Source organism: Cinclus cinclus, chromosome 9 (genome assembly GCF_963662255.1).
Source record: "Cinclus cinclus chromosome 9, bCinCin1.1, whole genome shotgun sequence".
NCBI lineage: Eukaryota > Metazoa > Chordata > Aves > Passeriformes > Cinclidae > Cinclus > Cinclus cinclus.
The window spans coordinates 15,136,954-15,159,446 of NC_085054.1; the positions used below are offsets into that span (position 1 = coordinate 15,136,954).

Here is a 22,493-nt window from a genome sequence, read left to right on the forward strand (position 1 = left end):
GTCATGTATCTTAATGTATTAAGACAGTTATTTAAAACAGACATTTTATGAAAATGACATTAGCTCTCATTTTAAGACAGTTGGATCAAATACAGAATTAAAAATATGTTTTATAAGCACTTCAGCGATTATTTTTTTAGAAGATTCCCCAAGACAGCTGCTGATACAAAAAATATAGCATAGGAAATAATTTAATATATGTTCTGCTTTTTTTGATTCTCAGAGATGCAAAAGATGCAAAGAATTGCTCATGGGGAAGAAATGTTAGCTTTGATATTTAAGGCCATAAAGGTAATCCCAATTCAATAAGCAAATCAGATCTCCTGGCATCTTGTGTGGGAGCAAGGTTCAAAGATACAGTCCTTATTTGGAACAATATTGGCCACTGTCATTCAGCAAATAAGTTAAAATTCAGCCCATTTTCCTCTCTGAGGATTCGTACAAATCCCCTCCTTTTCTGTCTTCATGGGTTTCCTTTTCTGTTACAGAGCAGCAGAACATTTTTCTTTCTTCTTGTTTTGCTTTGTTTTGTTTTGGATGGGTTTTTTTTGAAAAAGATTTTTCTGTGTCCTGGTGTGGTGGCATCAGGAGGCTGAAGGCCTCATTAGCAGTAAAAGTTGGGATTGTGCCTTGAGGCTATGGGCAGCCCAGGCCAGGTTTCCTTTTCACACCCTTACAGGTTTTAATACTTTACAAAGCATTTGATGGGAGTTTCTTTTCCCCAACACTTGGAAGCTGTTTCAGGTACTGTTGTGAGGCTATCCATAGATTTGGGAGTATGTAACTCAGAATAACCATCAATTATATTTTCAGGTTTCTTTTAGTTCTCCTGTGCTTTTCTGTGTGTCCTTTAGCTGAACTGGTTTCTGATGATGTAGTGGGAGCTCTGGGTCTTCCTTGGAAGCCAAAGCTCTTGGTTATTATGGAGCTTGTAATAGATGATAGTAGGCAACTCATCTGATACATAGGTAAAAGAAGTTTTCTGGTTTATGTAATCAGTAGGTATTGATAGCTCTTGATTTGTGCTGTGAGTTTTGTATGTATTTATAGATATGAACTATATGTATGCAGTTCTGAGAACAGAACCAGATATGGGGACCTGTAGAAAAATGGTTCTTAATAATCTGGAGTTGTGTTTAGCTCACATAGTAGAGTGTTACTGTTAAACTACTAATCATTGTTTGGGAGTATAGGTAGAGCTTAGTCATTTTTAGTCAAGAAGAATATTCAGTTCAGGCTTGGTGTCTTCAGAGATTATATATGTTACTCAGAGGCTGGTGAGACTTTAGGGACAATATCTGTTTCTCCACACATCACATGTGTGTCTTATGCAAGCTTATTTGTAGTTGGGGTGTGTGTGTTTGCTAAGTAAAAACTTAGAAAAACTGCCCATAAACAATGAAAAGTTGACTGCTTTATATGGCCTTGACAACTTCATTAATTGTGGGGTTTTTGGTTTCTGTGTTTTAGGAAATAAAATAATGCTAATGAAACAACCATTTCCCTGAAGTTTGAGTTTTCAGACTCACTGCCATAATGGGTAAGTCTTCTGTGTAACTTACGTAAAATTTTACTAACAATTCCTGGGAAAAGTGCTTTGGCTGTTTAACACAATGTAAACATCTATGTATGAAAGGCAGTGTTCAGCAGTTTCATGTATTTCTAGTATTGAAAATACGCCTTTTGGGGTTTTTTGGGGTTTGTTTACTTGTTTGGTTTTTTTTCCTTCCTTGTAACATGGTACTTTTCCCTCATTACAATTCAGGTTTAGGAAATTGAGATTCATGGTGTTAGGGTACGTAGTGAGCAAAACTTACTGTGTTCTAAATGGTAATGGGTGTTAGAATTAAACTCAAACCACAAGATCTACATGTAAGAGTTTTATCTTACTGCCTTGTGCCATTACAGTGCCAAGCTGCTTCTTTGCAGATGGTTGGACTTGTTTTAGTTATGTGGCACATTTGTATTACTTTAAATTGTGTGTCAATTTTTCAAGTTGTATGTTGTTTGTGAGTTGACCATGTTGTTACTATAATAATTTCTCTGTGCTCCCTCTCCAAAAAATCCCAGCAAACCAACCAACCACACCACACACACATTTTTATATTGCTCTTGTTTATCTTTTAATGTTTTGCCAATTTTCTGTAACCTTATGCTTAATAATCAAGTTGCTCAATCTAGAAATACAGCACTCTTAAGTTTTCTGATATTCTCCTGCATTTTGTGTGAGAGAAATGATTGTTGAATCATATTGGATATTTAGTAATTTCATATGCTTTGCCACAGTACCTTTTCTTTTGTATAAAATATGCAATCTAGTAACCACTAGAAACTCCAACCAACTGCTAAAGCATTGCTTTATTTTTTTGCTTTGCTCACTAGAATAGGCCATAACAAAATAAAACAGTTCAACTATTTTAATTGTGGCAAATTTTGAAGTTTGTTTTAGTGTGAGAAATTAATAACTGAGCTGCAAGAGCACCTTTAGTTGTGCTATTAAATATTGCTGATAAAAGTTGCTTTTATAGATTTGCATGTCTTAGTAGAGTTATGAATAATGACAGCATGAGTGATGATCAGAGTTACTCATTTTCAGACCAGCTTTCTGTTCTATAAGGAATCTATTAAATTGGAACACTTAAATACCACAATTTCCTTATATGATAAATGTATTTGGTATATTTTAGTAGAATGTGAAAGAATTCTCACTGTTGCTGAATACTTGGTATGCTTGCTTGCTGCTTTTAATGCTGAGCATTTCTCAGGTCCATGTTTGAGAAATATGGTTCTTTGTAAATCACAGCATTTAGCAATGAATTCTTCAACAAGCATATCCATTGTGAAGGAGCATGAAGGCATACAGACAGCACCTCTGGAAATAAATTTTGTTATCCAGTGTTCTAGATACTGCTGAGTGCAGTTCTATTGCTGTGGCAAGGAAATAATATAAAATACTAGAAATAAATTACTCTTAGTGATGGATATACAGGCTTTTGAGCTCCTAAATGCTTTCCTGTGTAAAGGAGCATCCCAGTTCTGGGGCAAATTTTGTCTATCATGATATAAGGTCATCACAGCTGCAGCAGATTGTCAGGATTTAGGGATGTTTGTCAATTTGAAACCTAAAGTATGTAGCATTCCTGCCCCTAAATTGTCCCCTGGGTTGAATGCTCCTGATTCTCCTTGTGAATTCTTCCTTTAAGCCCTAAAGTCCTCTGTATTTTCAGTCCTGGAAAAGTTCTGTGGTGTTTTATTTTTGGTTTGTTTATTGTTTTTTTTTTTTGTGGGAGGGTTTTTGGTTTGGATTTTTACAATGCTCCGTGTGTTATCAGCAGATGCTCGGGCAGTTGTGTTCATGTGGGAATTTGTGTATGCCTCTCATGGGCATGATTATACCTGCTCAGGACAGAGGAAAAATAGTTCAAAAGAACTTGCTTTTTGTTCTTTATTTTATGGGAAGGAACAGGAAGTATGATCTCTAGTGAGTATCTCATCTATGTATATTGTGTGAATCAAAGTAGACAAGGCTTTCCCCTGCATACCCTTTCTCTTATTAATACAGCCTGCAGTTGAGTAAAGTTTAATCTTTGTTATGACTTCAGTTTTTTAAACCTGCTAGTGAGTTGGGGTTACTGATTAAGCTGTTTATTTCCTTAAGCGCTGTTAATGATAAATAAAATAAAAATGTTTACAATGGGGCAATGATTTTTTTTTATTTGGCAGTTATGTATTGAGCTGTAATGCAGATTCTTAGATTAGACTAATACCTGCGTAATTGTGAAATGAGGCAGTAATGCCCTTCAGAAGTAACAGTTTTTTACACTTCTCTGGTCTTTTTCTCTGAGCAGATGAGCAGCAAGCTTTGAATTCAATCATGCAGGATTTGGCTGTGCTTCATAAGGCCAGTCGTCCTGTATTGCCCCAGCAAGAAACAGGAAAACCAAAGTCATCTTCACCTAAAAAACAGGTAATCTTCAGTATCCTCACTACTGTACTGAACATGGCATATCCTGCTGTGACATCTGTAATTATTTTTCTTGCCAGATCAGTGAGCATACCAAAATGAGCTATTAGTCTCCCACGTGTGCTGCCATTTTCTTTGTTCATATTCTTACATTAGCAGCAAAATGAAATGGTGGCATTTCAGAGCAGATCATAGTGTATTAAAAATTTGATTATAGAGGTATTTGCACCATATGATAAGTGATTTTATATTTATTGTTATTATTATATTGGAGCAGTACTATTTTAAAATACCAAGGAATAATTTTATAGGTTTAGTAGATACCCAATTGTCACCTGTATCATACCAAAGGGTGTCATTACAGCAGCAGAAATACGCTTAAACTCTTTCACTGCATCTTTGGTCTCAATTTCTTGTTCATGTGCTGGAAAAAGAAGAGTTCTTTCCAGTTGCATTTTTTTTTTCTGTAGATACTGAACACAAATAGAAAAGTAGTGTTTCATAGTTGATGGGTGTGAACTACTATATGGAGAGATTAGGAGAGGATGTAGACTTCTACCCAAATTGAGTTAACTGTATGTTTGTTTGATTTGATCCTTAATTTACCATTCAACAAACTTTAGCTTGTGCTTATTTTAACCTTTTAAAGATCAAAATATATGGATATATTTGGCTCTTAAACTGTCAAAACTGAATGTCTACATAATTTTCATTCTCTGCTTTAGAAGTTGTGGGAGTTCAGTGTGTAACATGGTTGTGCTTTGCTACTATCATGAAACACATCTGAGCTGTGACTTTAGACATTATGGTAACATGCACATATAATCCAAAATTATTTGAGTATAATCCATGTTTAGCAAGTTAGAAGAAACTATGTTTATCACTGTTTCAATTTGTGGATTGTGAAAGTAATCATTTGAAAGTCAGTTCTTCTGGAAAATGAAACACTGTTACTTGGATAAACTTTGTGGTTGAATGCATTATTGTTATTCCTGCAATAGTTGCTAATACAATTTGATTCTTAAAATTATGATTTTATAAAGCAGTTTTATTTCCATGTAATTGTAAATATATACAGAGATGGTTATTGGGAAATGCATTGTGTGACTGCTGGCTTAATTACATGCGTGGGTTTCTATGGTAATGCTTATGAAACAAGATCTGTTTCTTAGGCCTGGAGCACTCAGCTGCCAAGTGTACTTACAAACCTGTTACTGGTAAATCTATCTGCCTATTCAGGATAGAGAAGTCTTTAGGAACCAATTCCACATTAAATTTGAAGCTGTAGGTCTGTTTTAATAACATATATTGATAGAAAATAATATGTTTATGTACAGAAGCATTCACTGTACTTCAGAATATGTTTGTATTTTAACATAGTTATTTTTAGCACTTCTTGTTTTTTAACTCTTTAAGCCTCTATCATATACCTCAGCAAAAGTAGCTTGTTAAACTACTTGATATATTGGAAAGGGCAGAAAATTAATATGGAATTTAGTTCTAGTGTAGGAGTATTGAATGGGAGTTCATGGGCTTCATCAAAAGAGGTAATAACAAACCAATAGTGGTTCCTTTATCTCTTTTCTTACAGAACGATGTTAGAGTCAAATTTGAACATCGAGGTGAAAAAAGGTAAAGAAGTAGTCTTGTCTCTGTTTATGGAGTTTTGTTGTGCTCCTGTCATAGAGTTTCAGATTAATGGTTTGAAGTGTTTCAGATCTCTAAGGTTTTTTTTGTTTGAGCTTAAACTTAATTTTATATGAACACAATTTAAAGAGAACTAGCTGTTTAAAGTGTGGGTTCTAAGTATGCATAAACACCTAAATATCATACTGTATCTTTGTCCAGTATGGTATCCTTCATTTTGTTACCATTCAGATAGATGTTAGTAGCCTTGAATAGTTACTTAAGTCATTAAAATAAATCTCAAGTTGGAATAGACCAGAAAGTAAATTTTTGTACTTCACTGTGTGTGTAATAAATGCATGATAATTTATTGGTACTGTAATACCCAAAGGAAGAGGTTGGATTGTACTTCAGGGGTGCCAGTCTGACAACTGTAAGAGGAAAGTTTATTAGACTCAGATTGTTTTCATTTAATCAGTTAAAATTTATTTACATTTTGTTTATGAGAGGTGGGTGATGCACCTGCTTAAAGTATACAAACATCTGTCTTTATACAAACTCTCCTCTGATGGCTGCTCAAAAGTTTTTACAAAATTTGATGTTTAATTCCAGGCAGAACTGTTTTGTTGACAATTCATTTTGCCTGTCTTTCTGAAAGTACCAAATTTCTTTCTACCTACAGAGAAATTATTATAGAATAAGATCTTTGAAAATACTTACAGAAAAAGGAAGTAATATCCTGGGCATGCTATTTCTCAAGAGAAACAGTAAATTCTCTAAGTAAAATTAGCTTCAATAAAACCTATACTGGTTCTGTATAGCCCTTAGTGTGATGTGCAAAGTTGAGTGTGTATGTGCCCTCTCTTCACATGGAGCAGTAAAAAACAGTGTTCCCTAAATATTGGAATTCTTCAGCTTCTTCCTATCACTTTTCTGAAGATCACATGTAAAAGTAGATCAGTAATGGTTGAGTTCTCCAAATAATTTGAAGGGAGTAAGTATTTTGGAAGGTTTTGAGAATTAAAGTCTCATCTACCTAACAATTTCTTGTGAAGTAAGAGGAGGCATGAATTTAAAACAAAAATGTCTGCTTGCTCCCAGTCTGCACAGACAGTGCATTTTGCAGTTCATCATATTTCACTTTCACAGTGGACTAAGTTAACCAATTCAATATTAATACAAGCTTAAAGTAAGTGCGTGGAAAGAGACCTTTCCAAGTTTTTATGCTCATGGGCCTAGCTCTGTTACCAACCATCCCAAGTGACTTCAGCCTGCTTGTGCAGGGGTGCTGGGCAGTCTAAGCTTATTGGTCAGCATGAGTTATAATACTTCTGTTTGCCTGAGCATGTAGCTCTAATGATCACATAAAGAAATCATGCAGGAAAAAAAAATGCTATTACTTTCTCACTAGTTTATAAAGGGGGAAGTGAAAAAGAGAAGTGATTCCAGACTTGTTTTCAGTGGTGAATGTGGCACTTTGTTCCAAGGAGTTTGTAGCGTAATGGGTAGAGTTGCAGGCTTGCTGCCTGAATTGTTAACTACAGTGAGAATTGAGAATTGGTGTTTGCTGGTTTCTTGAGGGGGTTGGTTTGTTTGGTATTTTTAGGGTGTTTTTTAATAGATCTTATTTTTTGAAAATAATTTTTAGTTGGAAGTGGTCTGGTTTCTAGCCTCATTTCAGTCAGAGAAATTGTCCCCCAAGCTACTATACTACTAACTGCACTACTGATGAGAGGGACAGGTACACCTTGCTAACTTTTTTACTTCACAGAATTCGAGTGCTCTTTCTTTGTTGAATGTGAATTGAATGTAGCTTAACAGTCACTATTTAAAGCTCTTTTTTTGTTTAATGGTATTGTATCGCAAAAATTAAAATTACTTTCTATATTATAAGGTTAGTTATAGGCAGTTTGGGCTAATTGGTTTAATAGGACATAGAGTTAAAAGAAAATCTAAGTTGTTGACCTACAACTGCACCATTCTTACAGGAGCACACTTGAAGCACAGTTAGTGATGGACTGGGCAGTTTGAGTGTGTAGTTCATTATGGTAAAGATGGTGACATTTAGTTACCTTCCTCAGGTAAGATAGTCTTTTGGATTTCCAAAAAAATGGGGACTACAGGAGTAATTCCTTTCTGAAGCTTATGTTTGTCAGCCTATGGTACTCCATTGTCTTAGTTTACTAAAGTGGAAAAATGTAGAAGTTTCTAAGAATTTTCCTCTGAAATAGAGACTTGCAATGCATTAAGCAAGTAAAATAGTTAAAATGAAATCTAATTCTGTATTTGATTATCCCTTTTACATTTTTCACTGCTTTTCTTTCTTTTTTGAAAGTCTCAAAATACAGAGGACAGGGAATAAAGTATAGGCTCTTACGGTCTTTTTAGAAATAAATTTAGTTCTGAGGTAGTTCTTAAATAATGAGTTGCCAGATTTTCCTAAGTAATGGACAGAAATTCTTTATAACTTAAATTATGTTTCAGGATCCTGCAATTACCAAGGCCTGTTAAACTTGAAGATCTTGCAGCTAAAGCTAAAGTTGCTTTTGGACAGACTATGGATTTACATTACAGCAATAATGAGGTAATATTTTGTGTTCTATCTATAAGTTCTTGCTTTGGACGTTGATAATTTTAAGGCTCAAATTTGCTCTTGTAAGGAGTGGGAACCACTTCTGTGACCAAACTTAACTCCTGTGAAAACCTCAGGTTTCTAATCTGTGTATGTGTGTTTTCTCAAAAATATAAGTCTTGTCTGAATTAGGACAGGCAGGAAATGCATAAAATGCTTCATGAGTAGTGTTATATCTTAATGATGCCTCTAACTTGTTGAGGAATGGATAAGTTGTCTTCCTGGTCTGCCACAGTCTTGTTGTGTGACCCTGGGAAATTCTTTACCTCTTTGAGCTTTCGTGTTTGTAAATTTGAAATTGCATTTATCCTTTCTTGTATGTAGTTTTGTATATTAATCTTGTATTTTAATCTTTCTTGTATATTAATCTTGTTAGGTAATTGCTCAAATGCTGCGTTTAGATAATGTGTAGGTTGGAGAACTGGGCTTGACTGTTGCTCTTCTAAAGTGTCTGGTTCCCAAAGATTTCTTGGGCTAGCACTGTCAAAGCACTTATGTCTGAACAATATTACTTCTGCTCTTCCTTTAGAAGTAGAGATGGAATTATTAATAACAAACATATATACAGATGCAGGATCCATTCTTAGGGGTTACATCTGGCTTTTGCCTTGAGTCAGTAAAGTGCATGAAGGCTTATTCATCTGCTTGGTTAAACACAACGTAACTACTGTATCTACTCTGCATCTTTGCAGAAGAAAATGCCAGTGATTGCTGTTTGTTTACTCACTACATTACCAGGCATTTCTGTGAAACTGATACTCGAAATGAAGAATTCCAACAGAAGGTTTTTGGAGGTTAGGAAGGTCAGGTGAAGTGGCCTTTCATAATGCTTTAGCCTCAGCTCCTTTTACTAGTAGATTTTTAGGCATTTGAGTAGGTTTTCTCTTCCTACCTTCTGCACTACTTGGCAAATAATGCCATCACCTTTCAGAAATGTGATGGTAATAATATGTCACTAGCATTAGAAGTGCAAATTAACACATAAGCATACTCTTCATTTTATCAAGATCTTCCTCCTCAGTCCCCTCTCTTTTTGTATAAAAGTACTGTATTTTGACTGGTGTTTTATTTAAGCATCGACTGAGGCAATTTACAGGTATAATAGATTTAAAAGTCTGTATTCTGTTTTTCCTTTGTTACAAGCAGGAGCTGTAATATACACTCCTGAAACTACAAGCCCAATTTTAATTGTTATAGAATTCAGACCTCAACTGCACGTTAATGGCATAGTTTTCTGTTCTAAAGATACATGTATGCCGAGTTAGTTCCAATTAATTATGTCCAATAGGATTCTAGTGAGGGCTAGAGTTGTTGCACATGGATCACATCTTCCTTAACAAATGCTGCTTTTCAGTGGAGAAATTTTCTTAGTGATGCAACTTTAAATATGTATGTTTTGTAATATTTGAGGTACAAAAACTGCTTTATACTTTGTGAAATAGGACTTAGGTTTGTCTTCCAGACTTGAGTTAATTTAGGCATGAACCCAATTGTACCCATTTTGCTGAAACTTTCAGATATTTAAGTTCTGTATATGCAAAATGGTTGCTTCTTGTGAAGGCTTATTGCACTTAGAGGAATCTGAAGGAAGAGTTAAGGTTGAGCTCCAGACTTTTTAATACTTACTTAAGGGATCATTTAATAAGGTTTCTTTTCAAGTTGTTTGCTATGAAAGGAAGGATTCTGTTTGTTTCTCTTTAATTCCTCATTTCTTTTTTGTGTCCTGTTTAAGACTTTTTTCCCCCCACCCTTTTTTTTTTGTAGCTTGTAATTCCATTGACCACACAGGATGACCTGGACAAAGCTGTTGAACTACTTGACCGTAGCGTACATATGAAGAGTCTCAAGATACTGCTTGTGATACATGGAAACACACAGGTATGAGTAGATGTGCTAAATCTTTTTCCTCAGTTTTCATAATGAAGTATAATTTGTATCTTTTCTTAAAGATGGCATTTTCTCAAATGAATGTAATACTGATTGCTTCTTCATTTCACTTTAAGCATCCATTAGCCTTTTGTACTGACTCAGTTTTAACTCTTTCCTAGATCCTGTTCCTGTCTTTTTGTTTGCCTATCCTACAGTGGTAGAAAAGTGAGCCTTAGTAGAATGATAGAAAAAAGCATACAGAATTTAAGTAATGGTAGTTATTTGAAACTGTTCTTTAAATTATATATGGGAAGTTCAATATTTGTTGTAGCAAAGACTAATGGTCTATAGACTAAATGCTGAGATGTTTCGGTACTATTTAACAAATCTTGGCATTGATACTCATAGGATTTGTATACTGGTGCATATAGAAAATTAATTTTAAAGACTATGAATGAACTTCTAAAATAGATGAATTGTGATGTAAATTGGCAAGCTGCTTTTTTGACTGCTTTAAAAATGGAATGTACTGAACAAAGCATATAAAATTTATGAAGTATTTTCATTGTCAGGAATGTAAAATAATAACTGCAGGTTGTAATGCTTATGCATTTTCAGTCACCCAATGTAAATAACGTGGAACCCTTGCCCTCACTGGAAGATTTAGATAATACAGTGTTTGGTGTGACAGACAGAAAAAGGCGACTGTCTGTAATAGGTAAGCTGTACATTTCAATAGCTTTAATTGTAAAAATGTCTTTTGTGGTATTCTCTTCATGAAAATTTTGCTCTCAACACAGTCTCTTCTACTCATCAGTGACTACTGTAGAATTTGCATTTGGGGAAGCGGATTTTGAATGTTAAGACTAAAGTGTTTTAAATATATATAGTACAGAAAATTGTCAAAAAAGCCCTACAAGTAAATAAGTTTATGTAGAGTTATTTCAGGGTAACCCGAAAAGCTGTTGTTAGCTGATGTTAGTATTCCCCTTTATTTTCTGTTACAGGAATTAGCTACTGAAAAATCTGCTTATGCAATGTGTTTCCTTGCTCAGTTTAGGACCCTCATATTTTTTTACTGCGTGAGCATCTGTTTAAGATACTGATGTTGGGATTGGGGTAACTTTTTTGCTTATTCATGTTTTTAAGTTTTGATGATGTTAACGTCCAAATTTAGTTATGAAACTAGACAGTGTAATGAATAATTTCCCAGACAATTTAATTATTATGCATTTGTTATGAATATATCTATTTATATTCTTACATACTTAATATTCAGCATAGAAAAACTTAAATTCTCAAGAGCTGGAAAGGATTAGTTGACATGGGTAGAAGGGTTTGGATTTTGATTTTGTTCAAAAGATGGAATTTACCTAGCTAGATGTGTGGGCAAATTATATTTCTGTTCCTGTATAATGAAAATTCTCTTTAATGTCATTGAGGAAACTCTGCCCCAGAAATTTTGTAATTTCTGGATTGCATATTTTAAATGCTATACTTAAGTCTTGTATTACATAGGTATTTGTGGGATTCCTAAAGCAAGAAGTGATCCAGGCAGGCTCAGTGCCGGTGAAGCATTTGAATAAAGTCCTTGAATTCTGGGTTAGTGGAGGGACTCTGACTGGCCCTTTTCTTTCACAAGGTTCTAATACTCGTGATAGGAGTTCACCTCCCCCAGGATACATTCCAGATGAGCTGCATCAGGTGGCTCGAAATGGGTCCTTCACCAGTATCAACAGTGAGGGTGAATTCATTCCAGAAAGTATGGATCAGGTATGTCTGTGATTATTGAAATGAAAGTTTTTGTTAAGTTTATTTATGAAATACTGCTGTTCAAAAAGGATCTGGAGTTATTAGAAAGAGCAGCAAAAAAAAAATTGATGATAACTATAAAACTTAATTGGTGACATAAGGTTGAAATAACTGCTGTTAAGTCATGCAGAGCCTGGTTGGCTTTTTTCCTCTGTCTCTTCAATTTTTTAAATATGCTGTTAAAAGGAGAATGAATATTCTTAATTGCTATGATAGTTCAGTGAGATTGTGATAGATACAAATAACAACAGACATGTCTACATTAGAAAGCAGTCCCCTTTATTTTACTGAGAATGATATGTAAGCAAGACCAGGTTTACAACTCTTCCAGGTAATTAAAAAGATATTTTAAGAAAGAGTTTGGATCTGTCAGAATTATTTGGACTCAGTGATCCTTGTGGGTTCTTTCCAACTCAGAATATTCTGTGATTCTGTGTGGTAAGTACTGTGTTGAGGTAGAGGCAAGGGGATGGCAGTAGGACATTAATAAGCTCTGAAACACTTCCTAAATTCACTTTCTTGGTGTGTAAAGATCACAAATGTATGTTGCTTTTTATTTTCTTCTTCCTCACCTGCATTTGTGTAGGATATCAGCACACTTAGCAGAAATAAAAATCCAGCTCTCTGAATATAAAAATTGCTCTTCAAAACAGCAGGAAAATGAGGGATGTAACTGCTCACAGAATTGGCAATGGAGAAAGAGATGTTTCAAGGAGGAAAGAAAAATAATGCTGCACACACAAATCAGTTCAAGTTGTTGTTGACATTGGCAGTGTATTTACAAATGGCAAGAGGCAGCGGTTTTTATGAGCTGACTAAATGAGAGACAGATGATAAAATAAAGGCGACGGAATAGGGCAATTTATTGCAAATTTTAATGACTGAGCTGAGAATAGAGACTGAATCTCCTAGTTTCCAGACCAGGGCTATTCATTATGATAGCCATGTGGTCAGATCCAGCCCAGGTCTGGTTTCATTCCAGTGAAATAGTTACTTTTGGCCTGGGCAAAGTAATTCTGGTCACTGACTGGTCAGACAGACAGATGATCCCTGAAGCCTGGGATGTCCACTCACTCCTGAGTATTCCAGAAATATATAACCTGTCATGTATGCATTGCTGTGTGAGCTGTCAGCAGGTTGAAATAATGAATTTTACTTTCATAAGAAGCCAGGTTAGTTCAACCTAAGCAGCCTCAAGGGCCAGTTTGAGGTGGTGGGCTCACAAATCCTGTTTGCCACCCCCACCCCCCCCTTGGCCATGCTGCCTTTGTTCGTCACAGCCTGCCCAACAAAGACAAGAAGGGAATTTGGGAGCCGAGGGTTTTGCTCTGCTGTGCTGTTGATCTGCCTGAGCACAGCTATTTACACTCTGACAGCAGACCCCACACTCCCTGTAAGGGGTGAGAGGTTGGGTAAAGGCCATGGGCTGCTACCTGGCCCATAGTGCATTGGTTTAGAGAGGTAATCAGTGTGGTTCAGCATGAGACAAGAGGAATAAAAATGCTGATCCTGGTAAGTGTTGTCCTCTCCAATACAGTGTTCATTTAAATGCTTGAGTTTGCACTCTGCAAACCATTTTCTGGACACTATTTCTTCAATAAGCCCTTGCTTGGTATGTGGCAGAGTAGGTGCCCAGGACCTTTAGGGTGCAGCACAGACCATAAAAATTGGAGGGGTAACTGCTTAATTTAGAACAAAAGACTGGTATCCAATTAATATAAAATAATAGGTGTTATACAATATGCCAAAACAAACTTCATTTTAGGAAGGAGCTTATTTTAAGGCAGCAGAAGAGCTGTTTTTCCTCTCTTTTTTTTTTTTTACCAGTTTTTATCTGATTTGGACTTGTTTCTTATTAGCTGTTTTATAGCAAAACCCTTAACTGTTTAGAAAAAAAGTTGGAAAAAAAAACCCTTGAACTTGTTGATCTTCCTCTGTTTGTTATTTATTAGATGCTGGATCCATTGTCTTTGAGCAGTCCTGAAAACTCTGGCTCAGGAAGCTGTCCCTCACTTGACAGCCCGTTAGATGGGTAAAAATGATTTACATTCATTAATTATTATTTATCTTTATTAGAATGCATAATGTCTCAGTTGGAAAATACAACTCCTCGAGTGAAGTACTTCTTCCAGAAATTCCTTTGTTAGTTATAGAATGTTTATAAAAGCTTATTGAAACTTAATTGCTTATTAATACATGGAAAATACTGTAGCACTTTATAAAAAATTATTTGTATTTAAACCACAAAAGTTTAGATTTAAGGTCCTACAAAAATGGACTGAAGGTTTTTACTGAAGGTTGCTAGATCTTTCATACATGTGGTGCATATTCCCTGGCAGTGAGCCACTCCATTAAATTTACAGCTCTTAGGCACTGCTGTGTGAATTACGTTCTCCTTTGCTAAAGCAATTCAAGGAGGGTTGAATCATTCACAGGATTCAACAGGCAATCCCATCCTCTCCTTTGCACTTACTGTCTGTTCCTCTCCCCTTGTTCCTGTTGCAGACTTTCAACTTATTTTTCTTTGTTAAAGCCCACCAGTCAGCAAGAGGCAATGTGTGCTGTGGGAGGTCTTTTTGGATTGACCTCTGAGGAGACTCCTGTGTTTTGAGGGGGTCATTGTCCACCAACCAAGTCAAGTAGAACATATTCCTGTTTGGTTTATGGTGGTCAGGCAAATAACCTTGGGTTTAATGTGCAGATTTGCTCTTTGTTCTTTTCAAACTGCGAAACAAATAAAACTGCTAATAAAACATTTTGTTTATTTGGTAGAGAGGAGAAGAGCTAGAGGTCACTGCCTGTAGCAATTAATCAGAGCTCTATTATTTAGTAGTACTATTTTATTTGAGAATATGTGGTTTGAGGACACGTAGATTTGGTCTAACAAACACAGTTTTGAGTTTAATAAGTCTCCATTTCACAAGCAAGAAGACAATAGACGTGAAAAGCATTTTGTGGTTTTAGTATGGTAGGTTATACATGCACAGTGTTTAATGTAGCTCCATAGAAGAGAAATTTTACCTAATTGCCAAATTTAGGGTTTTTGTGGTGTAGGAGTGTGAGTGGAAGAAGTGGAAACCAAGCAAATTTAATGCAACTCATATTTCTTTATCAAAACTTCTTTTGGTTGTTTTTATTTACTTAATTTGTCACCTCTACTTAGTTTGTTTTCCTTTTTTTTTTCCATTTAAATATTTCCTACAAAGATGTAGGTTTTGTGTCTTCATTTAGCTTCTGTTACCCATTAGAGAAATTCTTACCAGAGAAAGGAGGACACTGTTTTGGTATGTTTATGGAAATAAACTGTTATCGATTGCTCTGACTGGCAATCCCATCCATTCCTTTTGGTGGCTGGGAGTTACATACCAACTGTAGGTAAGAAACAATGTGATCATGTAAGAACCAAAAAATTCTTCATCATTCTATAACTCAATAAAATCACTCTCTTAATCCTATGACTTTCACGGAAAGAAGTGGAAATGTTTTTCCTCATTAAAAGGTTCTACATTTCTTTGGTTAAATTTCCTCAAGAGTTTTTGTAGTCTGTATAACTGATTTTGCCAGTCTGTAAACCTTTGTGTTTAGCCATAAGGGTGTTAAACATAACAGTGTTCCTTTGTGGCTGTACTTGTGATAATTCATGTTTTTACTAATATCATTGCTCATTAACAGAGTCTGTTGCTTTCTCACCTACATTATTAAACTCAGTAAGCAAACTTTTCCATTGCTACTGATTCTCAGTTGTTACAGTTACCTACTGGAATTGAGTTTCACAATTGTGTTCCATGTCTGTAAACCAGTGCAGCAACCTGTATAGCAGTGGCTTTTCATCAGTATGAGGACAGTAAGCTTAAGTCTAGATTAACAGTAGTTTTTAGATTCTATGTATTTTTACACTTCCAGGGACAACTATCCCAAGTCTCGGATGCCAAGAGCACAGAGCTATCCAGATAATCATCAGGAATTCTCAGGTAGGCAAAAATCACTGGATATACACTAGCTTTTCAGAGCTGCTCCTCTTGCAAATAATAGGACTTAGAAGGGATGTTCACATTGAAGAAGTATTGTATTACACAAACAATATGGTAGAAGAAAGCAGAGCAACACCAAATGCACACAGTGAAAGATACCATGGAAATACAAGGAATTTCTTGTTTCTTTCAGATTCAGATTCACTTCTGGTGAGTGTACTATAAGTGTCTGCCTCTGTAAAAAGAACAAATGTTGCAGTCTATAGGGGCATGCAACACTTAGTTGAATTGGACTAATATCTGTCTCTAAGTTGGTGTATAACTGTGGTGTATGTAATTTGGAGGTGGTGTGATTTAACCCCAGTAGGCAGCTAAGCCCCACACATCTGCTCACTCACTCTCCCATGTGAGACTGGGGGGAGAATCCAATGGGAAAAGGAAGAAAACTCACAAGTTAAAATAAAGGCAGTTTAACAGTACACCAAAAGCTGCACATAAGTGAAACAAAACAATGAATTAATTCACCCCTTCCCATCAGCAGGCAGGTGCTCAGCCATTTCCAGGAAAGCAGGGCTTCATCACTCCTAGTGGTGACCTGGGAAGACCAATGCCATTGCTATGAATGTCCTCTTTCTCCCAGCTTTTGTTTCAGAGCAAAACCTCTGATAGTATGGGGTATTCCTTGAGTCACTTGGGTCCAGTTGTCCCAGGTGTTTTCCTTCCCAACTTCTTGTGCCTCCCAGCCCACTCTACCAGCTGTCAGGGCAGTATGTGGAGCAAAAAAGCTCCTTGATTCTGTGTAAATGGGCTTCAGCAATAACTAAAATATGCTATCAGCAATGTTCTGGCCACAGATCCAAAATGTAGCACCATAAGAGCCACTATGAAGAAAATTAACTCTATTCCAGCCAAAGCCAGTACATGGAGAGCCTTTGTTTTCTTCTATGTGAAGTAAGAATCCCTTTGAAGTGCTCATGACTTCTGTGATTGAAAGCACTGCAAAGTGAAAGGATGGAGAGCTGTGCCTATAAATTAATCATCACCAGTAATGTTTTTTCATACAATACTCTGGCATGAGTCCAAATTGTTGTGCAGGGTTCAGGCTACGAAGTGCAGTGGGTAACCTTAAAAGTGTTCTGAAATGTCTTCTCACAGTCATGTCTCACTACAAAATTTTGCTGTTGAGCACTAATTAGTTTCCAGTTAATCAAAAGGGTTTTATGTTTCTTCAGTCTATTATGTATTTTGAGGCTTCTTTTTATTTTGATTTTGAAGCTTTATCCAGATAAATGTGTGATGGTGATTTTTTTCTTCTTAGAATTCTAGGTGCTTAACAGATTACACCACTTTTAAATAAAACTAAAACTGTGTGTGAGAAGCATTTAGGTGGTAGAGATAAGTACCAAAAGAGTTGTAAATGTCAGAAATTACTTTGCCTTTTATATAATCCTAATCTAGTTTGTTTGTGTTCATTGCAATTGCTTTCTAATAAAATAATTTTGCAATATTTTTAAGGGGGTTTGTTGGATTTTTTTCCCATAGCATATTCTGGTATGTTAACAGTGGAATAGACAGAAATCATTAATTCAGTATTCAATATTTATTTTCATGATTTGATGTGTAACAGCAGCAGAAAAAATGTCCATCTGGCCTAGTCTTATCTCCTGCCACAACCAGTATTTCTGCAGAGGGGTGTGTAGTGTTCCTCTCTCAAAATATATTCATAGTCATGTATTGCTCAAGGGTTCTGTAAATGCAAGATGTTTTTCTGTAATTTTTTTTTTCCTTCCACCAATTTTTCTTGTGCCTATTTCAACTTGTATAAACTTTCTCAGCATCAGCTGTAGGTTGCAACAGAAAGTTGTGCAATTTATTGTGTTTCATGAAGAAGTTTTCATGAAGAAGTATGTGCTTTGTGACACTTTTTAAGACTTGTTTTTTTTTTTCTCTTATTGTTTTTCCAGTGGATTGGTTTGGTTTGGTTTTTTTATGGACCTCTTTGTTCCCTTTGAGCTGTTATTTTTCTAGTATATAGCGGCCTACATTACTTATGAAGAAGCAATTTTGCATCTTTGATCATCTCTGTACTTCTGAATATTTCCCAGTTTTACTACATTTTTTGAAATGGGGTAGACTGAAACTTTGTTCAGTTTATCTTACAGCACCTAATTTTCTTCTCAGCTAATACAAAGAGTTCAGCTGCTGCTTTTTTGGCAGTCTCTATCACAAACCTTTACAGAAACCTATACTGAATTTCATCTGCAACTTTACTGTTCTTTCATGTAGCCTCTTAAGGACCATCTCTAATTATGTTGTTGGTTTTATTTCTCAGAGTGATTTTTTCACCTCAGTGTTCCCTGTTCTGTACAGAGAATTCATGGATAATTAAACTGCATGAGTTTTTGCCCAGATTCCTCTGGACTGTTGACTTTTTCCTCCCTTCTTATGTAATTATCTTTTAACCAAATATTTTTCCCTTATCATACGCTTTTCCCCCTCAATAACTTTCAAAAGAGGATCTGTTGAATGTCTTTTAGTAATTCAAGCTGTTGACTCATTCACTAGTCTTTAATATTTATACAATTTTAAATTATATCCTTTGGAATACTTTCTTCTCTAGAAAGTATTTTTAAAACTGGTGTAATCAGGCATACTGCAGTCCTCCAACATTCTTTTAAGCAGGAGGTTACAAACCACTTGAACTGTTGAATTCTTGATCCTTCGGGACTTTTGTGTGAAGTCCTTTCAGTTCTTGTGAGTTGTGTGATTGTGTTCTATAAATATCTTTTTGCTCTGATTCTTCAACCCTTCATATACTCTGGATATGTTAATCCATTTTAAATTTGTATTACCAAAGTGATTAATTTAACATGTTTTTGGAACATTTTAAATTTTAAAATGAATAATTTTATTTTCTAGTAGAGTATGATATCCCAATATTTGAGAAATTTGGAAAGGGAGGGACTTATCCTAGAAGATATCATATTTCATATCATCAACAAGACTACAATGATGGTAAGTATGAACACTGCAACAGTTTTATTAATCTATTTTTCTCATCTGAAAATGTGAATAAATTTGTAAGATCTTAATGAAATTAAATTAAAATATTGAAGAAATTGAAAGCTTAAATTCTTTCCCCAAACTCATGTGCTAAGCTTCTAATGATTGATAGAACCTCTGAGCAGTTCTCTCTCTGGTTAAGTTGTGGATTACAGAATTCCTGACTCATATGCACAACTGTGGAAATGTTTGCTATCTTTGGCCACACACATGTCATACATTATAAGTTCTTCACCTTTGTGACCCTTTTCTAGCTAAAGTAGGTATGTCAGTTTGTAATGTCTTGTTTAGCTTTAAGAAATCCCAAGTATGGTGGAGTTCCTGTTAACAGTTTCTTAGATTAAAAGAGTAAATAAAATTGAAGAACAGTGATATAAACTGAGAATTAGCTGGTGAAATAAATTCTTGGGATGCAAGGCAGCACCTGCTAATGTGTCCGCAAAACTGGTTTGGACAGTAATACCATTGATATAAATTTTAACATGTGTTAAATTTCTAAAGGAAGTAGAGAGGAGCAGCTGAAAGATTTTCATACTTCAGTGTGTGTCAAGTGCTAGTTGAGAAGTTAAGAAATGTCTCTGAAGACCAGATGGCTTCACTTGCAGTGTGGAATAAGTGCAGCAATAAATGGAATTATGTTACTGAAATCACAGAAATATTGAACTGAGGCACTGCAAAGTGCAGTCCCTTGCTCTAAGGCAAGATTTAACAAGTCAAATATCTCTCACACAGACTTTTGAGTAAACTCTAAAATGACTTAAACGGAAGGCATACGCTCTTCATGTTACCAACTTCCAAGATAGCTTATCTTATAACTTAACTTTCTCTGTCTCCCAAAACGTTTTTCCTGCAAATGGAAATAGTATCTAGTTACTCTATTTTAACACAGTGACGTATTGATCTTTGCCCATATATATCACTACATCACACACATGTCTGTTTTCTTGCCTTGGTTTTCTTTTCCTGCCCGAGCTGAGGCTTCTCTCACAGCCACTTAATGTATAACACAGGATATAAGCAGATCTTGGTATGTAGCAGTCACATTAATATATTGCAGAATGACCTTACTTTCTGGTCACTATTCTGACCGCTCTTCAGTCTTTGGTTACATTTCCTATATAATTGTCTTCATGACATGAGGCCAATCAATTGCTTTTCACTTTATAGTTTCTGCATTAGATTTCTCTTTAAGTATGTATATCGTACTTCCTTACTGATTTTCATCTTGTTAGTTTTTGAATCATCTCTCACTTCCAATACCACTGTGAACTTCGATTTTTATCTGTGAATGGACTTTTAGCCACACTTAACATGATGTCATCTGCAATATTTCAGTGTGTTAAGTTCCATCATATGTACATCATGAATTAAAGTAGTGTATAGAAATGGACTGAAGATAATTTAAGTGGACATCCCCAGCAGTTTATCTTCCCCTTTGATGAGGAATCACTGATAACTGCTCTGAATCTGTCTTGGGTATAATCTGTAACCAGTAAGCTGGTCTACAACACTTCGTGAGTTGGTTTGTGAGAACGTCCCATTGAAATGGGAAAATTGGATTAGCTACATGAGACAAACCAATTATGATTGGTTTATCTTGGTTTTGTCTTCTCAGTGGTGAATAAAACTGTTTTAATAACTTGTTTGCATATCTTTCTTGGAATTTAAATTGTCCAGACTAGTATATAAGTCTGAGTCTACTATTTCAAAGATATTTTATCTTCTTTCTTAAGCCCTCTGGGAATTCCTCCTCCAGTGTAGTACCTAATCTCAGGAATCAGAGACTTCTTCAATTATTGCTGAGCTCTGTAGGAAGAAACTTAATCAAGAAATACTATCCTAAAAATAGTTGTGTTATCTAAATAGATTGGCATAAATAGTATTAGTCATCTGGTTGTAATTAACAGGTTGAAGATTGGTACGCTGTTTTTGTTATTTGGATGCTGTAGCCATCTCTAAATTTTGCATTGCTGGTGTTTTGATTTCTAAAATACTTTTTTGGTCTTCCTGTTGATTCCATGTGTTAGTCTTTCTCTGCATTCAATTATTTCTAGTTTACAGAAGGAAGACCCTGGCTTGTGCACTACAGGATTGTAAATGTGTATTTTGTTCTCCTAAATATCAAAATGTGGTATTTGCACATTAATAGAGCAATAGAAGCAGAGGCAGGGCGTTTTCCTTTCTCCTCTTACAGGTCTCCAGGTTTTTCAAGCATGTTGATTATATTTCAGAACAGTTGCAGAATTTGGTCAGTTTTCATCTGTTAAACACAAGTTTTTGATTCTGTCTAGTCCGTATATACATCTGTGATGAATATTCATTTTCTTCTAGTTGGAAAGTTAAACCAGTAAATTTCATGATGGTTGTGTCCTATCCTCCGCTGTGGCGTGATGTAGAATTCCTGAAGTATTTGCATGCGTACATTGCATTTCAGTATCTTTTTGTACTGTAACATTTGTGTTCTGTGTGTGTCGCTGAAGGTCGTAAAACTTTTCCAAGAGCCAGGAGGACTCAGGGGAACAGCTTCCGATCACCAGTTAGCTTCAGTCCCACTGACCACTCGCTGAGCACCAGCAGCGGGAGCAGCGTCTTTACGCCGGAATACGAAGATAACCGAATGAGGAGGAGGGGCAGTGACATAGACAATCCCACCCTGTCAGTCATGGACATCAGCCCTCCCAGCCGCTGTAAGCTCTGGCATTTGGTGAACCCCTCTGTAAAACTCGTACTTTTCCAGTGCATCATGTCAAAACCTAGCATGTCATCCAAACACATGCCTGTAAATGTTTTTATCTCTCTAACAGCAAAGGTCAGGACTATGTTCGTCAGTATTTTCATTGCTTACCTTGCCTGCCTTCATGTAGACTTTCAATTGGAATTTACATCTGTGATAACAAAACATTGTAAAAGTGATTTCTTGGTCACTTTGGGACCTGAGAAGGATTTTGTAGGTTGCAGTTACTATTTATTTTTGCGGATGTTGGTCATGTTTTCAGTTAAGCCGTATATTTTCAGTGGTACTGCTTCATACTTGTGGTAGAATTTCAGGAGTAAATATATTTTGTGATGACTTCAGTAGCACATAACTTGTAATTATGCCTCTATTTTTTTTAAAGTTGCTTGTTTAACATGCTTTTTCTGATTTTCAGATTAGCTATTACTAGTTGTTTTAAGTATGTCTAGTTCTACCACAACTTATTTTGTGAATAAGTTTAAGTAGCTCATGTTTTCCATCTTACAGAGAGTTTTATTGAGCTTTGTAATTTATATGGTGAGGTTTAGGACGCACAGTCTGTTGTTGAAAAAGTAGTCTTTTAAAAAATTATTTTCTGTGTATTCCAGTTTTTCTCGCTCAGCAGAATAACAAGCTCATTTGAAAACCAAAACATAACTTATATTTTCAGCACCACGAGCTCCAACCAACTGGAGACTTGGCAAACTGCTGGGTCAAGGTGCATTTGGCAGAGTATATCTGTGTTACGATGCTGATACTGGAAGAGAACTGGCTGTTAAACAAGTTCAGTTTGATCCCGATAGTCCTGAAACCAGCAAGGTA

General features: G+C 35.7%; 1 protein-coding gene across 1 annotated transcript in view; it reads left to right on the plus strand.

Annotated features, from left to right (window-relative positions):
- The first annotated feature begins 1,515 nt into the window (after positions 1 to 1,515).
- The window catches only part of MAP3K2 (mitogen-activated protein kinase kinase kinase 2), a 28,026-nt gene continuing 7,048 nt past the window's right edge, over positions 1,516 to 22,493 (plus strand). The window contains exons 1-12 of the mRNA XM_062498129.1: positions 1,516 to 1,540; positions 3,849 to 3,967; positions 5,556 to 5,596; positions 8,075 to 8,174; positions 9,987 to 10,100; positions 10,710 to 10,809; positions 11,734 to 11,864; positions 13,856 to 13,935; positions 15,807 to 15,874; positions 18,797 to 18,889; positions 21,418 to 21,624; positions 22,342 to 22,490. Of these exons, the coding sequence (XP_062354113.1) occupies positions 1,537 to 1,540; positions 3,849 to 3,967; positions 5,556 to 5,596; positions 8,075 to 8,174; positions 9,987 to 10,100; positions 10,710 to 10,809; positions 11,734 to 11,864; positions 13,856 to 13,935; positions 15,807 to 15,874; positions 18,797 to 18,889; positions 21,418 to 21,624; positions 22,342 to 22,490 (1,206 nt within the window). The 5' untranslated portion in view covers positions 1,516 to 1,536. The remainder of the gene's footprint in view (positions 1,541 to 3,848; positions 3,968 to 5,555; positions 5,597 to 8,074; positions 8,175 to 9,986; positions 10,101 to 10,709; positions 10,810 to 11,733; positions 11,865 to 13,855; positions 13,936 to 15,806; positions 15,875 to 18,796; positions 18,890 to 21,417; positions 21,625 to 22,341; positions 22,491 to 22,493) is intronic.